This window comes from Hemiscyllium ocellatum, unplaced genomic scaffold (assembly GCF_020745735.1).
Source record: "Hemiscyllium ocellatum isolate sHemOce1 unplaced genomic scaffold, sHemOce1.pat.X.cur. scaffold_1591_pat_ctg1, whole genome shotgun sequence".
Classification (NCBI taxonomy): Eukaryota; Metazoa; Chordata; class Chondrichthyes; order Orectolobiformes; family Hemiscylliidae; genus Hemiscyllium; species Hemiscyllium ocellatum.
In genome coordinates, this window is record NW_026867824.1 from 32,276 (window position 1) to 52,092 (window position 19,817).

The window sequence follows — 19,817 nt, forward strand, 5'->3', positions numbered from 1 at the left end:
GGATTGCATAAAACACTGGCCTAATGGTAGTTGTTGGGGAGGGGGGAAATCCATCTATTTCGTGAATGGCTGCGGGGGGGGGGAAAGGAGATTTGCCATCCTTGCCTTGTCTGGCCTACGTGTGACTCCAGGTCCAATTTGGTGACCCTTAACTGTGTCCTCTGGGCAGTTTACGGATTGGAATCAAAGCCACAGAAACTTAAGCTTTTAAAAAGAAACACAAAAGGGGAGGATTTGTATTTGAATGAAGTTCAGGCATACAGGGGAGTAAAATCCCATTACTTTTCAGTCAATGGGCCTAGGGGATCAAATATGGTGCCCCCCCCCCCCCCCCCCCAGACATCAAGCAAATGATGTCTCCTTCTCTATCCAGATGGCCTGAGTCAAGAATATGTAGCAGGAAGTTCGAAAAGTTTTGTTTATTTATCTATTCCAAAAAGTTTGTAGTCAATGTTGAGTGGTATTAGTTAAACAGTGGTGTCAATACATCTCTGCCACCCATAAAGATGGCCGCCAAAACCGGTAAGCTACCACTGAGAGTTGGCTAGTACCACTATTGTGCCCCAAACAAAGATGGCGAAACCCTTCCAATGTCGATGGCAGGGTATCTCCCCGTACGCCCTAAACCAAGATGGCGGGCGTTCCTATTCCCGCGTCGACCGCGGATGCGTATTGAGCCCCAGTCTGTCCCTTAACAAAGATGGCGTCCTTCAGCTCCCTGTAGATCATGGGATGTATACTCAACCCCGTTCGCCCTAAACAAAGATGGCGCTCGCTCAAGCAAATGAGCTTGAAGCGAAAGGTATGCCAGCACAGGAAGTGACGGCAGACAACCCTCCCCGGACGACTTCTCCCATTGGGCGAATTTTCAAGCTGTGACCGGCGGTTTAAAAACACCAGTTCATTTTCCAACCTGCGGACGATAGGGTTGGGGACGGGGAAGAAAGAAACGACTTACAGCGAGGCGGCGTGGAGGGGGCGGAGTCAAGATGGCGACCGGAAATTAGCTGAGTCTGGCGACGGTTGGAAAGTAAGGGAGGGGGAGGTGGGGGTGGTGAAGGGGGAAGAGAAGAGAGGACGGGATTCGACAGGCGGTGACAGGAAGCGACGGTTGGCGGTGACCGGAAGTGACGGTTGGCGGCGGCGGCCATCTTGTTGCGGGGCACCCCCTCGCCGCCGTGTCCGCGGTGGGTTGCCCGTTGCGAGAGCGGGGCGTCACTCAACTTTATTGAGGTGAGGGAGGAAGGAACAAGTGGGGGCAGCCCCTCCCCCTTCCTCCCCCCAAAACCAAGATGGCGGCGGAGGGCAGGGAGACGACAACAACAACAACAACAACCAGCAGCACCTTAACAAGCACCGCCGGCTGCAGACGGCCCTGAAGGGCAGCCACCTCCCCCTCCCTCCCCCTGTCTGTCAGATTTGTCGTTTTTCTTTATTTAAAACAACACTTTTAAAAGAAAGAGAGGAAAAAAAGCAACAACAACAAGAAGTTACATTGGCTTAGCTGCAGCTACAACAACAACCCCTCACCACCACCTTCCCCTCCCCAATAATCTGAGCTCTCTCTCTCCCTTTCTTTTTTTTTGGTTTAAAATTCCTTCAAAGATTTCAGGGGGAAAGGTGGGGGGGGGTTTAATTTTGATAAAAGTACCTCCTGACAATGAGGCGATATTCACTCTGACTGAGGCGAGGGTAAGTATTCTCCTGCCGTGGGGTTTGGCTGGGGGTGGGGGGGGGCCGTTTCAAGTGGCTTTGGGGGAGTTTAGTGGGGGTGGGGGGGTATCGAGTGGTGTTTTTTTTTGGGGGGTGGGGTATCGAGTGGTTTGGGGTTGGGGGTGTCATGGCGTGGGGTTTGGTGTCGGTCGGGGATGGAGTTGGTTGGGGGTTTCCGTCTGGTGTTTTGGTTGGGGGGATGAGGGGGTGGGGATTGAATGGGGGTCGGGTTGGTGTTGGAGGGTTTGAGCCGTTTGGTTGGGCGGGCATTATACTCCGGCTCGCGTCCCGTGGTGATTGAGCAGGTCCTGGTTATGGTCAGATGTTGGTGTCGGTGCATCTGCTGACAGGGGTGGGGGGGGGGGGGGTGGTGGGGGCGGGGGGGGTTGTGGTGGGGCGCAGGGGGGGGAAGAGGAGTGAGTTTGTCCCCCTTCATCATGCCTCTGTTTCGTCGCGCGCCATGCTGGGGCAAGTGAGTTAACCTAGGTGAGGACCAGCGTCACCACAACAGGGTGCAGACATCCTGGGTTTCCTCTCCCCCCTTCACCTCTGGCAGGACGGTGTTCCCTGGTCTGAAGTTTGGGTCAGGAGGGTTGAGATGTGACTGCCACTGATCCTATTCTCTTGCTCGGTGTCTTTCTCCCTGTTCCCTCTGTGACTAACGTTGTCCTGTTGTTTTGCAGGGAGAGAAGTTGGATCCACAACAGGTAAGCGTCAGCCTCTTGGCATTCCTCCTTTTCGATCATTTTTTCTTTTGAAGTTATTCCTTTTTTTTTAACCTCCGTGCCAGACGTCAGTTTGTGTCATTTCCCAGCTGCCATCAGTCCTCTAAGGAGGGTCAGTGGACCCGAAATGTTAACTCTGCCTTCTCTGCATGGATGTTGAGATTTTTCCACTAGTTTTTGTTTGTTTTATATAAGGAGCGATCCCAGGTGTGTGGAACTTGAGTGGGGTGCGTAGATTGGACGGGTGCAGGTTGGGTGGCTCCTGGTTTCTAGAAGGATTGAGAACCAAAGGGCCGTAATTCAATGAGACGAGGAAACCTTTCTCTGGTTCAGAGGGCCATTCTGGTTGGAAATGTGCAGCTTGGATGTGAGAGGGGTTGGGTTGGGACTGAAATGCTCAAAAGGAAGTTGAGACTCTGTGTGTGTGATCTCAAGAAACAGGAAGGATGTGACCTGATGGACTGACCGGTCTACTTTTGGAGCAGAACTCCTTTTCGTTCTGCTAACAACCCTCACTTTGGGTGTAGAAATATCATTTAAGAAGAGCAGGAATATGCTCCTTCCCCATTCAATAAGATCCGGGCTGGGTATCCAACAATGTCCTCTGTTCCTCCTTTTCTTCTCTCTCTTCTCCACCCCCCCCCCCCCCCCCCTCTCCAAAAAGCAATAACCCTTTGATCCCTTGGTCTCCTTCTTATTGGAAAGATGTTGTGAAACTTGAAAGGGTTCAGAGCTGAAAATTGTGTTGCTGGAAAAGCTCAGCACGCCAGGCAGCATCCAAGGAGCAGGGGCAGGAATCCTGAAGAAGGGCTCATGCCCGAAACGTCAATTCTCCTGCTCCTTGGATGCTGCCTGACCTGCTGCGCTTTTCCAGCAACACACTTTTCAGCTCTGATCTCCAGCATCTGCAGACCTCACTTTCTCCTAGTTGAAAGGGGTTCGGAAAAGATTGACAAGGATGTTGCCAGGGTTGGAGGGTCTGAGCTACAGGGAGAGGCTGAACAGGCTGGGGCTGTTTTCCCTGGAGCGTCGGAGGCTGAGGGGTGACCTTGTAGTGGTTTTATAAAATTGAGGGGCATGGATAGGATAAATAGGCAAAGTCTTTTCCCCTGGGGTGGGGGTGTCCAGAACTAGAGGGGCATAGGTTTAAGGTGAGAGGGGAAAGATATAAAAGGGACCTAAGGGGCAACGTTTTCCCCCAGAGGGTGGTACGTGTATGGAATGAGCTGCCAGAGGAAGTGGTGGAGGCTGGTACAATTACAGCATTTAAGAGGCATTTGGATGGGTATATGAATAGGAAGGGTTTGGGGGGGGATATGGGTCGGGTGCTGGCAGGTGGGACTAGATTGGGTTGGGATATCTGGACAGGTTGGGCCGAAGGGTCTGTTTCTGGGCTGTACGTCTCTGTGACTTCATCTCCTTCAATGTTTTGGCCTCAGCAGCTTCCCCTGTTGGGATTCCACAGGCTCACCACTCTTTTTGATGAAGGGGTTTATTCTCCTCTCTGCCTGAAAAAGTCCTTCTGTTTAGGCCTGTGACGCCTGGTTTTGGATTCCCAATCAAGGACACCTTCCTGCATTTACCCTGTCCAGTCCTGTTCAAATTTAATCTGTTTTGAAGAGATATAACTTCTAATGCTGCTTAATATACCAAAGATTTTGTTTAGTCACCTTGCTTGTTCCTTGTTATTTATTCTCCCCCCTGCCCTTCACTGTCACCAGCATAAAACTCAACACTGTTCTCTGTCCATGAACACGAGGCCTGTGAAATCAGGGCAGGCTGTTCAAACGTTTAGAAAGATCACTGCTAATCTGATGATCGCCTTAAACTCCCCATGCCTCCAATAAATCCTGGCTGCAATCTTCGTCCAGAATCTATCCTCCTCTGCTGTGTAAAAGTAGAATCCTGACAGTGTGGAAAGAGACCCTTCAGCCCAACAAGTCCACACTGGCCCTCCCACCCAGACCCATTCCCTGACCCTGTTACTCTACATCTGCCCCTAACTTAGCAGGAAGTGAGGACTACAGATGCTGGAGATTAGAATCGAAGAGTATGGTGCTGGAAAAGCACAGGGGTTAGGCTGCATCCGAGGGAGCAGGAGAGTTGTCGTTTCGGATAAAAGCCCTTTCTGCCTGAAACGTCAACTCTCCTCCTTGGATGTTGCCTGACCGGCTGTGCTTTCCTAGCACCACACTCTCTGACTCGAACGCAGCAAACCAACACTTAACCCCTGCTGTTTCACCCTAACCTGCCCATCTTTGGGCTGTGGGAGGGAACCCACGCAGTCACTGGGAGAACGTGCAAACTCCACACACGCGCACACAGTCGCCCGAGGCTGGATTCGAACCCGGGTGTCTGTGTCTGTGTCTGTGTCTGTGTCTGTGTCTGTGTCTGTGTCTGTGTCTGTGTCTGTGTCTGTGTCTGCTTTTTGAATGATCAGATTTGTTTCAAAATAGCCGTCCCTCTTGCTCCAGACTCCGAGGCAGGGAAATATCCCCAGGGTCTTCGTTTCGATCGGATCACACTTGTTCTTCTGAACTGCAGATGCAGCCTGTCCAGTTTTTCCTCGGAACGATTACCTCCTCTGTTCCAGGGAATCATCCTCTGAACCGCTTTTGAAGTGGTATGTCCTTCCTCTTGACCAGGAGGGAGAAGTCACGTTGAACGGTCCACGTTGACTCCTGTGTTTTTGTTCTCTCTCTCTCCAGATGCGACCAGACCTCCTGATCTTTTCCAGCACTTTGTTATTTACGCGTTCCAGTGGTCGCCGTTTCTTTTGTTAACGACAGGTAAAAAGATCCTGTTTTCGCGTGAAACGTGTTGAGCTGGTTGGTCATTTGACAGGAAACGTGACTTTTTTTTTAAGTTTTGATTTTAAGAGCCAGCGGCCAATCCTGGCGCAGGTAAGTACGCCTCACCTTTGGTACGTTTCATGTGCGTTTGCAGATGGTGCGTGTGTTTAAATGTCGAAATAGAAGCTTGCGGTCAGGCTGATGGTATTTTCTGAAGCTCCTGAGCAGCCGGTTGCAATTCAGCGAAGAGATTATGTTCTTTCTAGTTAAATCGCTATCTCCCCTGCACTGGGGGTTTACAGAGATATTCGGTGCAGCAGACGTGAGCGATGATGTGTAGAATTTAAGAGGAAATGCTGTCATCCCAATTAGTGTTTGGATATGGAGCCAAACCAAATCAGCCTTTCTGTTTGCAACACAGTGGTATTTAAAACTTTTCTGAACCTGCTCCGGTTTAGCCAAGACTTACAAGGATGTTGCCAGGGTTTGAGTGACAGGGAGAGGCTGAACAGGCTGGGGCTGCTTTCCCTGGAGCGTTGGAGGCTGAGGGGTGACCTTATAGAGGTTTATAAAATCATGAGGGGCATGGATAGGATAAATAGACAAGGTGGTTTTTTTAACTCCCAGAGTAGGGGAGCCCAAGACTAGAGGGTGTAGCTTTTAAAGTGAGAGGGGAAGACTTTTAAAAAGGGGTCTGGAGAAGTAATGTTTTCCCCCAGAGGGTGGTGCGTGTGTGGAATGAGCTGCCGGAGGAAGTGGTGGAGGCTGGTACAATTTAAAAGGCACCTGGATGGGGATATGAATAAGAAGGGATGAGAAGAATATGGGATTATATTAATTTTAGGATGTCTGTTTGGCATGGATGAGTTGGACCGTAGAGTCTGTTTCCATGCTGTACATTTCTGACTCTTTCAAAGGCTCTCAAAGTTGACCCCAGTGTTTCCTCAAAGCGCAGCAGGTCAGGCAGCATCCAAGGTACAGGAGATTCGACGTTTCGGGCCTAAGCCCTTCTCTGCCCGAAACGTCGAATCTCCTGTTCCTTGGATGCTGCCTGACCTGCTGCGCTTTTCCAGCAACACACTTTCAGCTCTGATCTCCAGCATCTACAGCCCTCACTTTCTCCTCCCAGTGTTTCCTCATCAGGTTGTTGAATAATCCCATCCCAGACTCTGCGAAAAATCAATTCTAGACACTGGTTTGTATCTTAAATAAGACTGTGTGCAAAATTTAATAACACAATTTTAGCAGAACAAACTTTAAACAACAAGATAATCTAACTGATTTATGTTGTACACATTTTCAGTCCCATTCACGAACCAACCAACAACCGAACGTAGTTAAAGGATAAATCTGTTGTTATCAAATCCCTCCGGGCACCCCTCACCCTTCCAAACAGCAGGGGAAATAGCCCCAGCCTATTCAGCCTCTTCCTATAGCTGAACAAACTGGCCAGGTTGTTTCCTGAGTTCTTAACATGTTGTTCCACAGATATAGATGGGGCGTCTGTTGACTTTTCTGAAGGTGGCAATCAGGGTTATCCTTCCAGTTCACTCAGGATAAAAGCAGTATTCTCAACTTGCAAAAGCTGCTCAGGTGGGGTTTGGGGTGGGGGATGGGGGGTGCTTTGACATTATTATGAAATTCCTTTTTACACAAAACCATCCAAAACCTAGTTCACATTCTGACCACTCACTGACCATCTCGTTCACTCAGTCCAAGTTACCATTCAATGTCTGCTTGAGGTCACTTCCAGACTTGCCGGAACCAATTCCCAGGTATCGGCCTTGTTAATTCTGCTCTCTGTTTGTATTGCTTTTCTCTAGTGATGAAGGGGCATCTGCAGTACCTTCTGATCAGATAGCAATCTGCAGTTAACATCCAGGCCTGGCCTGACCAATAAACAAAAGCCTGTTTGGTCGGTTTTGCCTATCACCAAACACCGTTGCCCACGGCCCAAAAGTCAATTTTAGCTCTCGGTTCTCAGCTCTAAGCCAAAACTGATAAATATTAATAAAATGAAGAAGCATCAGGTGAGGGTTCAAAGAGTGAAGGAAGCAATTCTTTGTCCCTAACTCTGTGCAATACCTCTCCTGGGAATGTTTGGGGATGGTGCAGAGAGAGAGAGGACTTTACTCTGTACCTCGACCCCCGCTGTACTGGTCCGAGGAGTGTTTTGACTAGCAGATGCTTGAAATGGGATGGGATGATGTGGAGGAAGCTTTACTTACCTAACCTCGTCCCGTCCCCGTCCTCTGGGAGTGTTTGATGGGGACAATGTAGAGGGAGCTTTACTCTGTATCTAACCCCGTGCTGTCCCTGCCCTGGGAGGGTTTGATGGGGGGCAGTGTAGAGGGAGCTTTACGCTGTATCTAACCCCGTGCTGTCCCTGTCCTGGGAGTGTTTGACGGGTGACAGTGTAGAGGGAGCTTTACTCAGTGTCTGACTCCGAGCCCACCCAAGCTGGGGAATGTGTGATGCGAAGGGGGTTGGCGAAGGTGTCCTGCACTTGAACCTGGAATCAGTCAGTGGCCCTCCTGGTGAGGCGAGGTTTGGACAGACCTGGCTGGTATCTGCTGGTATCTGCTGGAGTTTGAGTTGCAAAATGCAGGGCTGGAAAAGCGCAGCAGCTCAGGCAGCATCCAAGGAGCAGGAGAGTCGATGTGATGGGCATAAGCCCTTTGTCAGGAATGTGGGGTCGGGGGGCTGAGATAAATGTGGGGGGGGCTGGCAAGGTTGATGGGGTGATGATAAGTATGGACACACTGCGTGGGGTTGAAGATGGTGAGGGGGATTTTTGAAAGGGAGGTTATGCCAAGGTGGTTTTTTTTCCTTGTGAAAGAGCAGAGAACGAGGGATCCCGTTTCAAATCAGGTGTCAGCCACCGCTTGTGATTTGAGATGAAAACGTCTGTATTCGGAATGTTTGGAATGTTCTGGAAAGGTGGTGGAAGCTGAGATTGAGCATTTGTAACGCAGGTTAATTTGAGTCTGTGTTGAGAAGGGGTGGGAGGTGATCAGGAGCGGGCAGGAACGTGGTTTGGTGCCTAAACGGTTCAGTCATGATGAAAGGCTTCCTGTTCCTAGGTTGTAGCCACGTTTCCAGTGTGAATTCTGATGCAAATATCCATTCACATAGAACCTTCCAGTGCAGTACAGGCCCTTCAGCCCTCGATGTTGCACTGACCTGTGGAATCGATCTGAAGCCCATCTAACCCACACTATTCTATTTTCATCCATTTGTCTATCCAAGTGCCCTTTAAAGTTGGTGAGTGTACTGCTGTTGCAGACAGGGCGTTCCACACCCTTAGAACTGAGTAAAGAAACTACCTCTGACATCTGCCCCATACCTGCCATCCTGAATTGAAAGCGATGTCCCCTCAGGCTAGCCATTGCCATCGGAGGGACATTGCCACTGTCCACCCTATCTAACTCTGATTAGCTTGTGTCTCAATTAAGTCACCTCTCCACCACCTTCTCTCTGATGAAAACGGCCTCCATTCCCTCAGCCTTTCCTCCTAAGACCGTTCCTCCATTCCTGGTAAATCTCCTCTGCACCCTTTCCAAAGCCGCTTATATGTGGCGACCAGAACTGTACACAATACTCCAATTCCCGGACGCTTACAGCACAGCAGCAGGCCCTTCGACCCATCCTGTCTCTGCTGGTCAACCACACCTTGGCTGCACTGATCCGGTTTACAGGATGGGCTGATGACCCATATTAATGAAGGCTATAGGAGCACAAGGCAGTGTCAAAATGCTGCTGAAATGTGAAAGCAAGTTTCTGACCCACCCAGCCCTTTCAGGGAGTGACTTCCAACCACCCAGTGGAAATAAAATTCTCCTTGCCTCTTGTGTGAGCCCTCTAACTCGTGCCTTAACTCCACAAACCCTGTTGGTTTCTCATCTTCCATTAACTGGAAGCTGCCTGTCACAATCCAAGGCAGCTTGGCATCCATTTCCCACCTTCCCCCCCCCCCCCCCCCCCCCCCCCCCCCCCCCCCCCACCTCAACCTTTGCCCCAAGGGAAATAATCTCAGCCTGTCCAGTCTTCTCTTGTGTCAAAGCCCCCTTTGGCTCAGGCAGCATCCTGGGGTTGCTCTCTCCGCGCGCACACACTCGAGCAGGTTGTTCGTTGGTCATCTTGCTATTGAAGTTGGAGCTGGAGTGGTTTGAACATGGCAGCCTGCTCTCTGAGCTCCCTGTTGGCATCAATGACCGCCTCGTGACTGTCTAGAACTTTCCATGGGTTGGCAGGCAACGGCTGAGGAGTGCCTGTGCTCTGACCCCTCATGCCACAGATTTTTTCCAAAGGGAACGTTGTCCCCAGCCTGTACAGCATACTCACCGGCATCTCTCAGGAAGGTAAAAACTGTCCTATTCTTGAGACTTCCAGCGCCAGGGTCTGAAAGGAAAGCCCTGCAACTCCAGCAGCATTCTCCCCGCTCACCCAAACGTGTGGAACCCCAACTGGTCAGCACCAACAAGCCGCTCCGCCAGAGAGAGGAGTTTGAGACTTACCCTTCCAAGGCGTCTGTGGTCAACTGTGGTGGTCAGTCCCGACTCCAGAAGGGTGCCCAACTGCTTTGGGAACGACTGGTGGGACTGACCACCAGCTCCAGTGCCCGGCAAATGCCCCAGAAGTGGCTGAACCTGGAAGGAAGCTTACCATCCTGCAGGCTTCGAGCCAAGCAGGCGGGCAAACCTGCCGCAACGATGTTGGCAAAGGGCTTTTCTTTCAGAGTCGTCGAAGGGATCTGAAACCAGCTGAAGACTACCATCGTTGTGTGCTGCGAAGGAACCAGGGCTGTGATCCCAGGGAGCGTTCAGAATGCGAAGCCAGAAGGGAAATCGAGAGCCAGTGGTGGTTCCGAGAAAGTGAAGGAGCTGCCGTTCCTCCCCTGGGTTAAGGCAGGGTCACCGAGAGACCGTACGGTACAGACCCTCAGTCCCAAACCAAGGTGGGGGAACTATGGCACCCTTCTGGCTGAATTGACAGCATCAGCCTCCGATGGAGTGAATGCTCCAAAGAACCCCGAAAGCACGGTGCAATCAAGTGTTGGAGGGAATATCCACCCCCCCCCCCCAGCAAAGGTGGTCTTGGACTGCCACCTGGTGAGGTGGACGCTGAAGTCTCTCTTAGACATACACCCACACACAGAGGAGGAGGTGCTGGGATACCAACCTGGGGAGGAGCAGAGCTTACTGGTCATCCCTGTCAGGGGAAAGTGAGGACTGCAGATGCACTCTGAGGGCATCTCCAGGATACCGGCCCCAACCAGCCCCACTGCCCCATGACCAAACACTTCAACTCCCCCCTTCCACACTGCCGAGGACATGCAGGTCCTGGGCTGCTTCCATCGCCACTCCCTCACCACCCGACGCCTTGAGGAGGGACGCCTCATCTTCCACCTTGGGACCTTCCAACCACCCTGCATCAGTGTGGATTTTGACCAGTCTCCTCCTCCTCCTCCCCTCCCCCACCTTTATCCCAGTCCAACTCCATGCCACCCTCCTGACCTGTCCACCTTCCTTCCCACCTTACCTGCACCTCTTCTCCGACCTATCGCCATTGCCCCCACCTCTATCTATCTATCGCACTCTCAGCAACCCCACCCCCATTTATCTCGCACCCCACCAGCCTCATTCCTGATGAAGGGCTCTGGCCCAGACGGCCCACTGCCCTGCTTCTTGGATGCTGCCTGAGCGGCTGTGCTTTTCCAGCACCACACACGAGGCTGTCATCTCTGTCCATTCCCGCAAAGCTTTTGCGAAGACCAACTCCCTGTTGTTGCCACTGCCTTCGGGAAAGGGGACCAAGCGGGACTGTGGGATCACCGTCTCCTGCGCTGTCGGGAAGTTCATCACCCGAATCCTTGAGGTGAGCTGCCTTCTGGTCTCGGGGGAATCCTTCCTGGAAAGCTAGTATGGCTCCTTACCCGACCATGGGCAGGATGTCTCGCTGCTGAGGAATGGAGTGGGTGCCAGGAACAACACCGGCCAGTCTGTGTGGCCACCTTCAATCCACACCCGGCTTTCGGTTCCGTCAGCGTGAAGGAAGGGCCTCTCCGAGGCTGAAATTCCTCGACCTGCTCCGATCCCCTCCCACGCCAATGGCGGCGGTCCTCCTCCTGTCAGGTGACAGCATCCTTTTGTGGTCAGGATGGGTCAGGCAAGGATGTGGCTTTCTCCCCCTGCCCCTTCACCACCACCATTCTTGCCAAGAGGCAGCTTTGTTGTGAAGTGGGCGCCCCCTCCAGGTTGGCCGGGGTGGTATTCGTTAAGAGAACAGCTCTCCCCTCCCCTTTTTGTTATGCAGGCCCCTGCTCTCCCAGAAGAGAATCCTCGCCTGATACAGGCGTGGCAGTGTGCACAGAGGAGTGTGTCTCGATCCTCGACCACCTCCAGTCCAGTCTATCCCTCCCGCTGAGATCGCCGGGGCGATCCTCCCAAATGTGCAGCACGTCCTCCCCTTTCCCCTTGCCAGAGGCTGACGTCCATGCAGAGATCCAACATGGCAGCCTAACCTGGGCCTCGGAGTGCTGACCGGTGAGGGTCTGCGATGACTGTGCCATCCGTGCTGATGCCCTGCTGGCAAAGGCAGTCACTCCCCTGGATGACTCTGAAACCTGGCCTACATGGAGATGCCACCTCCAGACCTTTCCAAACTACCACCCCTGCGCTTTTGAAGCCGTTTGGTTCACCCCATCTGGGAGGGCTGAAGCAGCCCACAGCATCCGCATAGAAGTCCTAACCTTGTCCTGGTGTTGGAGGGCAGTGTCGATGGGGTTTTGCTGTGTCCTGGGAGAGCTTTGGGATGGTGTCGAGGGAGCTTCACCCTCCCACCAGCTCCATGGTGTACCTGGTCCTGGGAGGGTTTGAGGGCACTGTGTAGAGGGGGGCTCCAGAACACCTTTTTGATCAGGTGCTGGCCAGGTACTTGGGAAATGAGCGAAGAGCCCATGGTGTTTTGTGGGGGGGAAAAGGCACTGGCGTGGATAGAGGACTGGCAGAGAGCGGGGGTAAAGGGGTCGTCTTCCAGTTGGCAGCTGGTGACAAGTGGAGTACCGCGAGGGTGAGGGCTGGGACCGCGCTATCATCGCCTTCCATAATAATGTGGACAAAGGAACCGAGGGCGTTGTTGCTAAGTTGGCACGTGACGCCAAGATGGGTGGCGTGACAGGTAAAGCTGAGGAAGCTGGGGAGGTCTTGGACAGGCAGGGAGAGTGAGCGAAGAACCAGCAGATGGAATACAACGTGGGCAAATGTGAGGTTGTGTAATGTGTCATTGCAACATGTGGCGAGATACAGTGAGAAGTGGTGTTTTGTATGTGGTTTGTACCAGTGTGTTACAGCCCCCAGAGAGTACAGAGCAGTCAGAATTTACATTGAGGGGAAGTAAGAGGTGGAGAGTATTTTTCTAAACTGGGAAATCTCCAACGCGAGGGGACTTGGTCCTATAGAGCATAGGACGTTCCAGTGCAGTCCAGGCCCTTTGGCCCTCCTACAATGTACTGACCTACAAAAATACCCTGCCCATCTCCCCGACAGTGTTCCATGATTATCCACATGGCTGGCCAATGCCCTTCAACGTTGGTGAGTCTACTACTGCTGCAGGCAGGCCACTCCACACCACCTACTGGGTGAAGAAACTATCCCTAATATCTGTCCTCAATCTATCACCCCTCAGTTTAAAGCAATGTCCCCTCGTGCTAGCCATCACCATCGGAGGAAAAAAGGCTCTCACTGTCCACCCGATCTAACCCTCTGATTATCATCTATGTCTCAGTTAAGTCACCTCTCAATCTCCTCCTCTCCAATGAAAACCATCTCTGCTCCGTCTGCCTTTCCTCATAAGACCGTCCCTCCGTACCAGGCAACATCCTAGTAAAGCTCCTGTGAAGCCTTTCCAAAGCTTCCACATCCTTCCTATAATGCAGTGTCCAGAACTGGACGCAATACTCCAGGTGCAGCCACACCATGACACTGAAACTGCATCCCCCTCTCCCAATAAGCACCAACCCACCATATGCTGCCTTAACAACCCCCTCAACCTGGGTGGCAACTTTCAAGGATCTATGTGCATAGACACGGACACGGAGATCTCTCTGCTCATCTACACTGTCACGAGCTTTACTATTAGCCCAGTACTCCTACATTCCTGTTACTCCTTCCAAAGTGAATCACCTCTCCCTTTTCCACGATCAGCTCCACTCGCCACCTCTCAGCCCAGCCCTGCAGCTTATCGATGTCCCTCTGTAACCCACCACATCCTTCGGCGCTATCCACAACACCAGTGACCTGAGTGTCCCCTGCAAGTTTACTAACCCATCCTTCGACGCCCTCCTCCAGGTCACTTATAAAAATGACACACAGCAGTAGCCCCAGAATCGACCCTTTCAGCACACCACAAGTAACTGTGCTCCAGGATGCACATTACCCATCCACCACCCCTCTCGGTCTTTCAGCTTGCCAATGCCTGATCTAAATCGCCCTCAATCCCCAAACTCGGTATTTTGTGAAGTAGCCTCCCATGTGGAACCTTATCAAACGCTTCCTGAAGTCCATATACGCTACAGCAACCACTTCCCCCTCACCTACCTGTTCTGTTACCTTCTCCAAGAACTCCATAAGGTTAGTGAGGTACGATCTGTCCTTTACTAAACGGTGTTGACTGACTATCCCTAAACAACTTATTCCTTTCCCAATGATTCTAAATCCTATCAGTTACAACCTTTTCCAACACCTTACCCACACCCGAAGTGAGGCTTACTGGCCTGTAATTACCAGGGTGGCCCTGACTCCCCTCCTTAAACCAGGGAACCACGTTTGCTACCCTCCAGCCACCTCTTGTGCCAGAAGACTGGAGGATAGCAAGTGTTGTCCCCTTGGCCCTAGTTCAGGATTTTCTCTGTGTTAACGTGCAGGTGGAGTTGGCTGTCGGGAAGGTAACTGCAGTGTTCGCCCCTATTTCAAAAGGGGTACCAGAGCAGGGATAGTCCTGCTGAGGCTGGACCCAGCTCCGGGATATGGTGACCTCTTCTGGGCCCGGTGTCCGTGGAGGGATGTACTACCGTTGGAGAGGGTGTGGAGGAGGTTTATCCGAATGATCCTGGGAAAGAAGGGCTTGTCGTTTTAGGGAGTGGTTGAGGCCTCTGGGTCTGTACTGGCTGGAGTTGAGAAGGATGAGGAAGATCTGTCTGAAACCTGCAGAACACAGAGGCCTGGATAGAGCAGACATCGAGGGGGGAAACAATGGTTCCACCAGGAGCAAAGACTGGGCCCAGCCTCCCTGAACTGCGATGAGGAGGAATAGTTCTCAGGTAGAGGGTGACGAGTCTGTGCGGGGACCCAGTTAATGAAGATGGAGGCAGGTCCCCTTGATGAGAAGGCCGGAGAACTGGGTTAAGTAACCTGTTGACCGTGACTCCATCAGCTGAATGGCCAAACTGTGCTCCTATGTCTTCTGGGTCTCCACTCTGTATCTTGAGTAAAGGCTATGATCCTCCCCTGGGAGTGATGGAGGATACCCATTTCTGAGCGCCAAAGCCGTGGCATCTTTTCCCAAGTCCGGGAAGGCACTCAAACGTGAGGGGTACAAAGGAAGTGTTTCAGTCTCCCTGCAGGCATTCCCTGCGGGAATGCACCGTCGACGCCAATGTGTGGGAGACCCTCGTTCAGCAGAAACTGCCTTGGGAGGAAGCTCCTGTGTGAAGGGGCACGGTTCTTCATTTGGCAAGAGGGAAGGACTGGAAGGGAACCGGAGAAACTGGTGCCAGTGACGTCCAGGCAACAGAGATTCCGCCTCCCTGGAATACCGGCCAAATGTGTGGTCAGAGATGCGACCCTTCCCCAAGTCCGGCTCGGGCAGCTCCCCAGGAGCAGTCCTACTTGTTAGTGAGCGATAGCGATGATGGGCACGATCCTTCCTGCAATGTGGCGAGAACTGCGCATGGTATTCGATTAGTGGTCTAACCAACGTTTTTGTACAGTTCCAACGTCGCCCCTCCCTTCTCGCTCTCATGCTCTCCAATGCCTCAGCTCATAACGGTAACTATCCCTTATGCTGCCTTCACCATCTGATCTGACCTTTCAGGGATCTGTGCATATGCACAGTACAGTTCAATCTTCCATATTTTCCAGGGTTCCACCGTCCAGTCTAACCCCTTGCCTTGTTAGCCTTCCCTACCTCTCGTTTTTCCAGGCTAAAATTACCCTTGTTACTGCCCTACCTAGCTGACCATCCTCCTCCCGCTCTCGCTCCTTTCCCAATGTTCATGTCACTGATGAACCACTTGACCATTCCCCCTCCTGTTTAACTCCTGCAGGGGTCCTCCGCACTGTTCCCAGTGATCCGACTTCCTCTATTCCTTCACCGTTGCTTCCTGCCTCTCCGCTCATGTTACGGTTGTGAGATGCTTTGCCCTGGGTTTCAGAGCTGCTTTGACCGATCTGACTCCATGGAGGGACTTTGTCAAAAGCCTTGCTCGAGGCCCCATCGACCACCTTTAAATGCATCGCCCTCATCGATGCTCCTGGATGTGATCTCCAAGTCAATCCAGTTCGGTCAGACTCCCCCTTCCTTTCCCAAATCTGTCCCTGAATAATCGGAGTCTGTCCCTCAATGTTTTCTTAATAACATTCCTACCAGTGTGGTCAGACCGACTGGTTTGTATTTTGCTGGTCTCTCTCTGCTGCCCCATGATTAACAAGGGGAAATGTTAACTGTCTTGACCCTCTCCTGTGGTCAGAGGGGTTTGGAAAATTTCCTGCCCCTGATCTGTCCTTTGTAAGGATGCTAAACCAGCCAGGACGATCCCGGTGCTTCCCCGGCCTCCACCCTGATGCCTGTAACTTTTTCCACTTCCTTTATTGAGGAAATGTAAATCAAGCTGTTGTGAAAACAGAAGATTAAATCACCTATCAGTTCGAGCCAATCCTTTCTTCAACCTTCTACGTTCCAGAGAGTTCTGTTTTTGTGTACCTCATAACTCGACTCTTGCAATCCAGGTATTGTTCTGTTAAACAAAGTGTGCTGCCTCCAACACTGATTAGATTCGATTCCCTACGGTATGGAAACAGGCCATTCAGCTCAACAACTCCACACTGACCCTCCATCGAGTAACGCACTCAGAACCATTCCCCTACCCTAGGTTTACCTTTGGCCATGCTAAATTGCCCCATAGTCAATCTACCCTAACCTGCACATCCCTGAGCACTATGGGTAATTTAGCACGGCCAATCCACCCTAACCTACACATCCCTGAGCACTATGGGTAATTTAGCACAGCCAATCCACCCTAACCTACACATCCCTGAGCACTATGGGTAATTTAGCATGGCCAATCCACCCTAACCTACACATCACTGAGCACTATGGGTAATTTAGCACGGCCAATCCACCCTAACCTACACATCCCTGAGCACTATGGGTAATTTAGCACGGCCAATCCACCCTAACCTACACATCCCTGAGCACTATGGGTAATTTAGCACGGCCAATCCACCCTAACCTACACATCCCTGAGCACTATGGGTAATTTAGCACGGCCAATCCACCCTAACCTACACATCCCTGAGCACTATGGGTAATTTAGCACGGCCAATCCACCCTAACCTACACATCCCTGAGCACTATGGGTAATTTAGCACGGCCAATCCACCCTAACCTACACATCCCTGAGCACTATGGGTAATTTAGCATGGCCAATCCACCCTAACCTACACATCCCTGAGCACTATGGGTAATTTAGCATGGCCAATCCACCCTAACCTGCACATTTTTGGACTGTGGGAGGAAACCGGAGCACCCGGAGGAAACCCACTCAGACACGGGGAGAATGTGCAAACTCCACCCAGTTACCTGGGGCGGGACTCGATCCGGGGTCCCTGGCGCTGCGAGGCTGCAGCGCTAACCACTGAGCTGCCAGGCCGTGCCGCCCCGAGATCTCCTGCCTGTTGGGTAATGCCCAGACCTGCTTCCGGTCTCTCCGGGGTATAATCTGACGATGTTTTGTGGGGATGAAACTTGATTCCCACTTTCTCGTGTTCTTGTCCTTCAGATAGCAGATTTTTTTTTTAAAAAGAAAAAAAATTTTCTAAACGAAAAACACCAACTAATCGTCGATCAGGTGTCAGTGACTGGAATGTCTGTCGAGTTGAAACACCGAGATGATTGCTGTGTCAGTATTGGGACTGGGTTGTGTTAGAGTTGAACCTTTTGTGTGTGAATGATTTCAGTCGTACTATGTGTTCCCAAATCGAAACACTTGCGGGGGCTGGCAGATGGCGTTTAATACTGAGAAACGTGAGGTGTGTTTTGTCAGGGATGAGGGGGAGGTGACAACCGTTCTGAAAAGGATGCAGCCACTCTGAGGGGACGCGCATCAATCTGTTGAAGGAGGGAGGACTTGTGTGAATGATAAATCCGCAGGGTCCTGGCTTTGAGACAGGGCATTTGAACTGACGCTTTTCCAGTTTGGAGAGTCTCTGTGTCTGTCTGGCAGCATCTGGGGAGCGAGAAACAGCGAGCGTTTCAAGTCCAGCGTGACTCCTTCCAAGCTGGGCTCTGCCCACGTTCCAGTTCTCGTCCCCACCCTTCAGAAAAGGCAGGAAGGTCCCAGGGGGAGTGGTGGGGTGTGAATGGAGATTGGAACCATGTGGAGAGGGGGGGAACCTTGCTCTCGTTTGGAGAAGCTGAGCTGGTTCTCCTCAGCGGAGGGGTGGTTTTTAGATTGAGGTTCCCCTGAACCTCGCGCTGTCCTGGTTTTACAGAAGGAAAACTGTTCCCATCAGTTGACGGCACTAGGCCTGGGCAGGAAAGGAGCACTCGCTCTCCTCTGGGTACCAGGAAATGCTGCTGCTGACCGGTTCCTTCTGAAAGGAGAACAGCTGAAGGCCTGAGGGGGAACTAAACTTGCGAGATCTGTCTGGGTGGGAGAGGGAGTGCAGGGGAACTGGGGGGCCCTCTGGAATTCTCTAGAGGCTGACATGGGCTAAGTGTGCCACAATAATGCTAGTCTCTGCTTAATCTGCTGGATCTCTCCAATTCCTTCAGTCCGATGGAACTGGAAGGCTCTGTCATTGATGGTTTCGAGAGGAGTGATAAGGGTTGGGATTTCATTAAAGCATAAAATCCCTACAGCATGGAAGGAGGCCATTTGGCCCATTGAGTCCACACTGACCCCGCTACTTATAATTCTGTAATTCCCATGGCTAAACCCCCTAACCTGCACATCCCTGGTCACTATGGGTAATTTAGCATGGCCAATAAACCCCTAACCTACACATCCCCGAGCACTATGGGTAATTTAGCATGGCCAATCCACCCTAACCTATACATCCCTGAACACTATGGGGTAATTTAGCATAGCCAATCAACCCTAACCTACACATCCCTGGGCACTATGGGTAATTTAGCATGGCCAATCCACCCTAACCTGCACATCCCTGAACACTATGGGGTAATTTAGCATGGCCAATCCACCCTAACTTGCAGATCATTGGGTTGTGGGAGGAAACCCACGCAGACTCGGGGAGATCGTGCAAACTCCCACAAAGACAGTCACCCCGAGGCTGGAACCAGTCCCTGGCCCAATTTGGCAGCGGTGCTAACCACCACCACCGTGCTATCCCGGTGTCTGGATTTTTTTTGCTTTCAAAATAGAGAAAATTTGACATTCCGTGACTGGTTTTTCCACCTCGTTCTGTTTAAGAACCCAGCATCATTAGCTGACCGTTTTCTTGATGAAAACCGGGTTTTGTATAGCTGGGGTTACCGGACATGAGTGGCTTTTTTGGTCTGATCGGTGGCTTCTCATCACTCAATGGTGGGCAGTCTCCAGGGCGCACTCTGCTGGGCTTTGTCCTGTAATGCAGGCAGCAGCCTGCAGTCTTTAAAGCTGCAACTGGTGGGAGGGCTGAGGGTTCCTGGTCTCGGTGTGGCACTTTTGCGTAATTCTGTCTGTGTTCCCTAGGCTCTGCTAACCTGTGGATCACCTTGAGGCACGTGGCAAGATGGGGGACAGGGGCAGTGAATTGGATCTGAAGCCTGACTTCAGGAATGGTAGGTGAACAACTCTGTGCCTTTTTCAATCTGGCATCCCCTGCTGTCAATACACCTCCCTTTCCTCGCTCAGGCGCTCTCTCCTCCGATCTGCTCACTACAATATCATCAAATCCTTCATGTGGAAGCGAGCCAGTCAGCTCCGAAGAGCTCCTTCCCAGTCCCTGTAACCCTGCATTTCCCATGGTGAGTGTTCCAACTCTGCACGTCTGTGGATGCTGCGGGACAATTTCCCAAGGCCAATCCACCCTAACCTGCACATCCCTGAGCACTATGGGTAATTTAGCCTGGCCAATCCACCCTAACCTGCACATCCCTGAGCACTATGGGTAATTTAGCCTGGCCAATCCACCCTAACCTGCACATCCCTGAGCACTATGGGTAATTTAGCATGGCCAATCCACCCTAACCTGCACATCTTTGGATTGAGGGAGGAGACCCACACAGACAAGGAGGAGACTGTGCAAACCCTACACAGACTGACAATCTCCCGAGGCTGGCAGTGAACCTGGGACTGTGGTGCTGT

The 19,817-nt window shown here is 51.8% G+C and overlaps 1 protein-coding gene across 1 annotated transcript in view; it reads left to right on the plus strand.

Annotated features, from left to right (window-relative positions):
• The first annotated feature begins 1,191 nt into the window (after window positions 1-1,191).
• Window positions 1,192-19,817, plus strand: part of dcaf8 (DDB1 and CUL4 associated factor 8) — a 32,746-nt gene continuing 14,120 nt past the window's right edge. Inside the window, exons 1-4 of the mRNA XM_060822626.1 lie at window positions 1,192-1,692; window positions 2,397-2,420; window positions 5,147-5,227; window positions 19,203-19,291. Of these exons, the coding sequence (XP_060678609.1) occupies window positions 19,243-19,291 (49 nt within the window). The 5' untranslated portion in view covers window positions 1,192-1,692; window positions 2,397-2,420; window positions 5,147-5,227; window positions 19,203-19,242. The remainder of the gene's footprint in view (window positions 1,693-2,396; window positions 2,421-5,146; window positions 5,228-19,202; window positions 19,292-19,817) is intronic.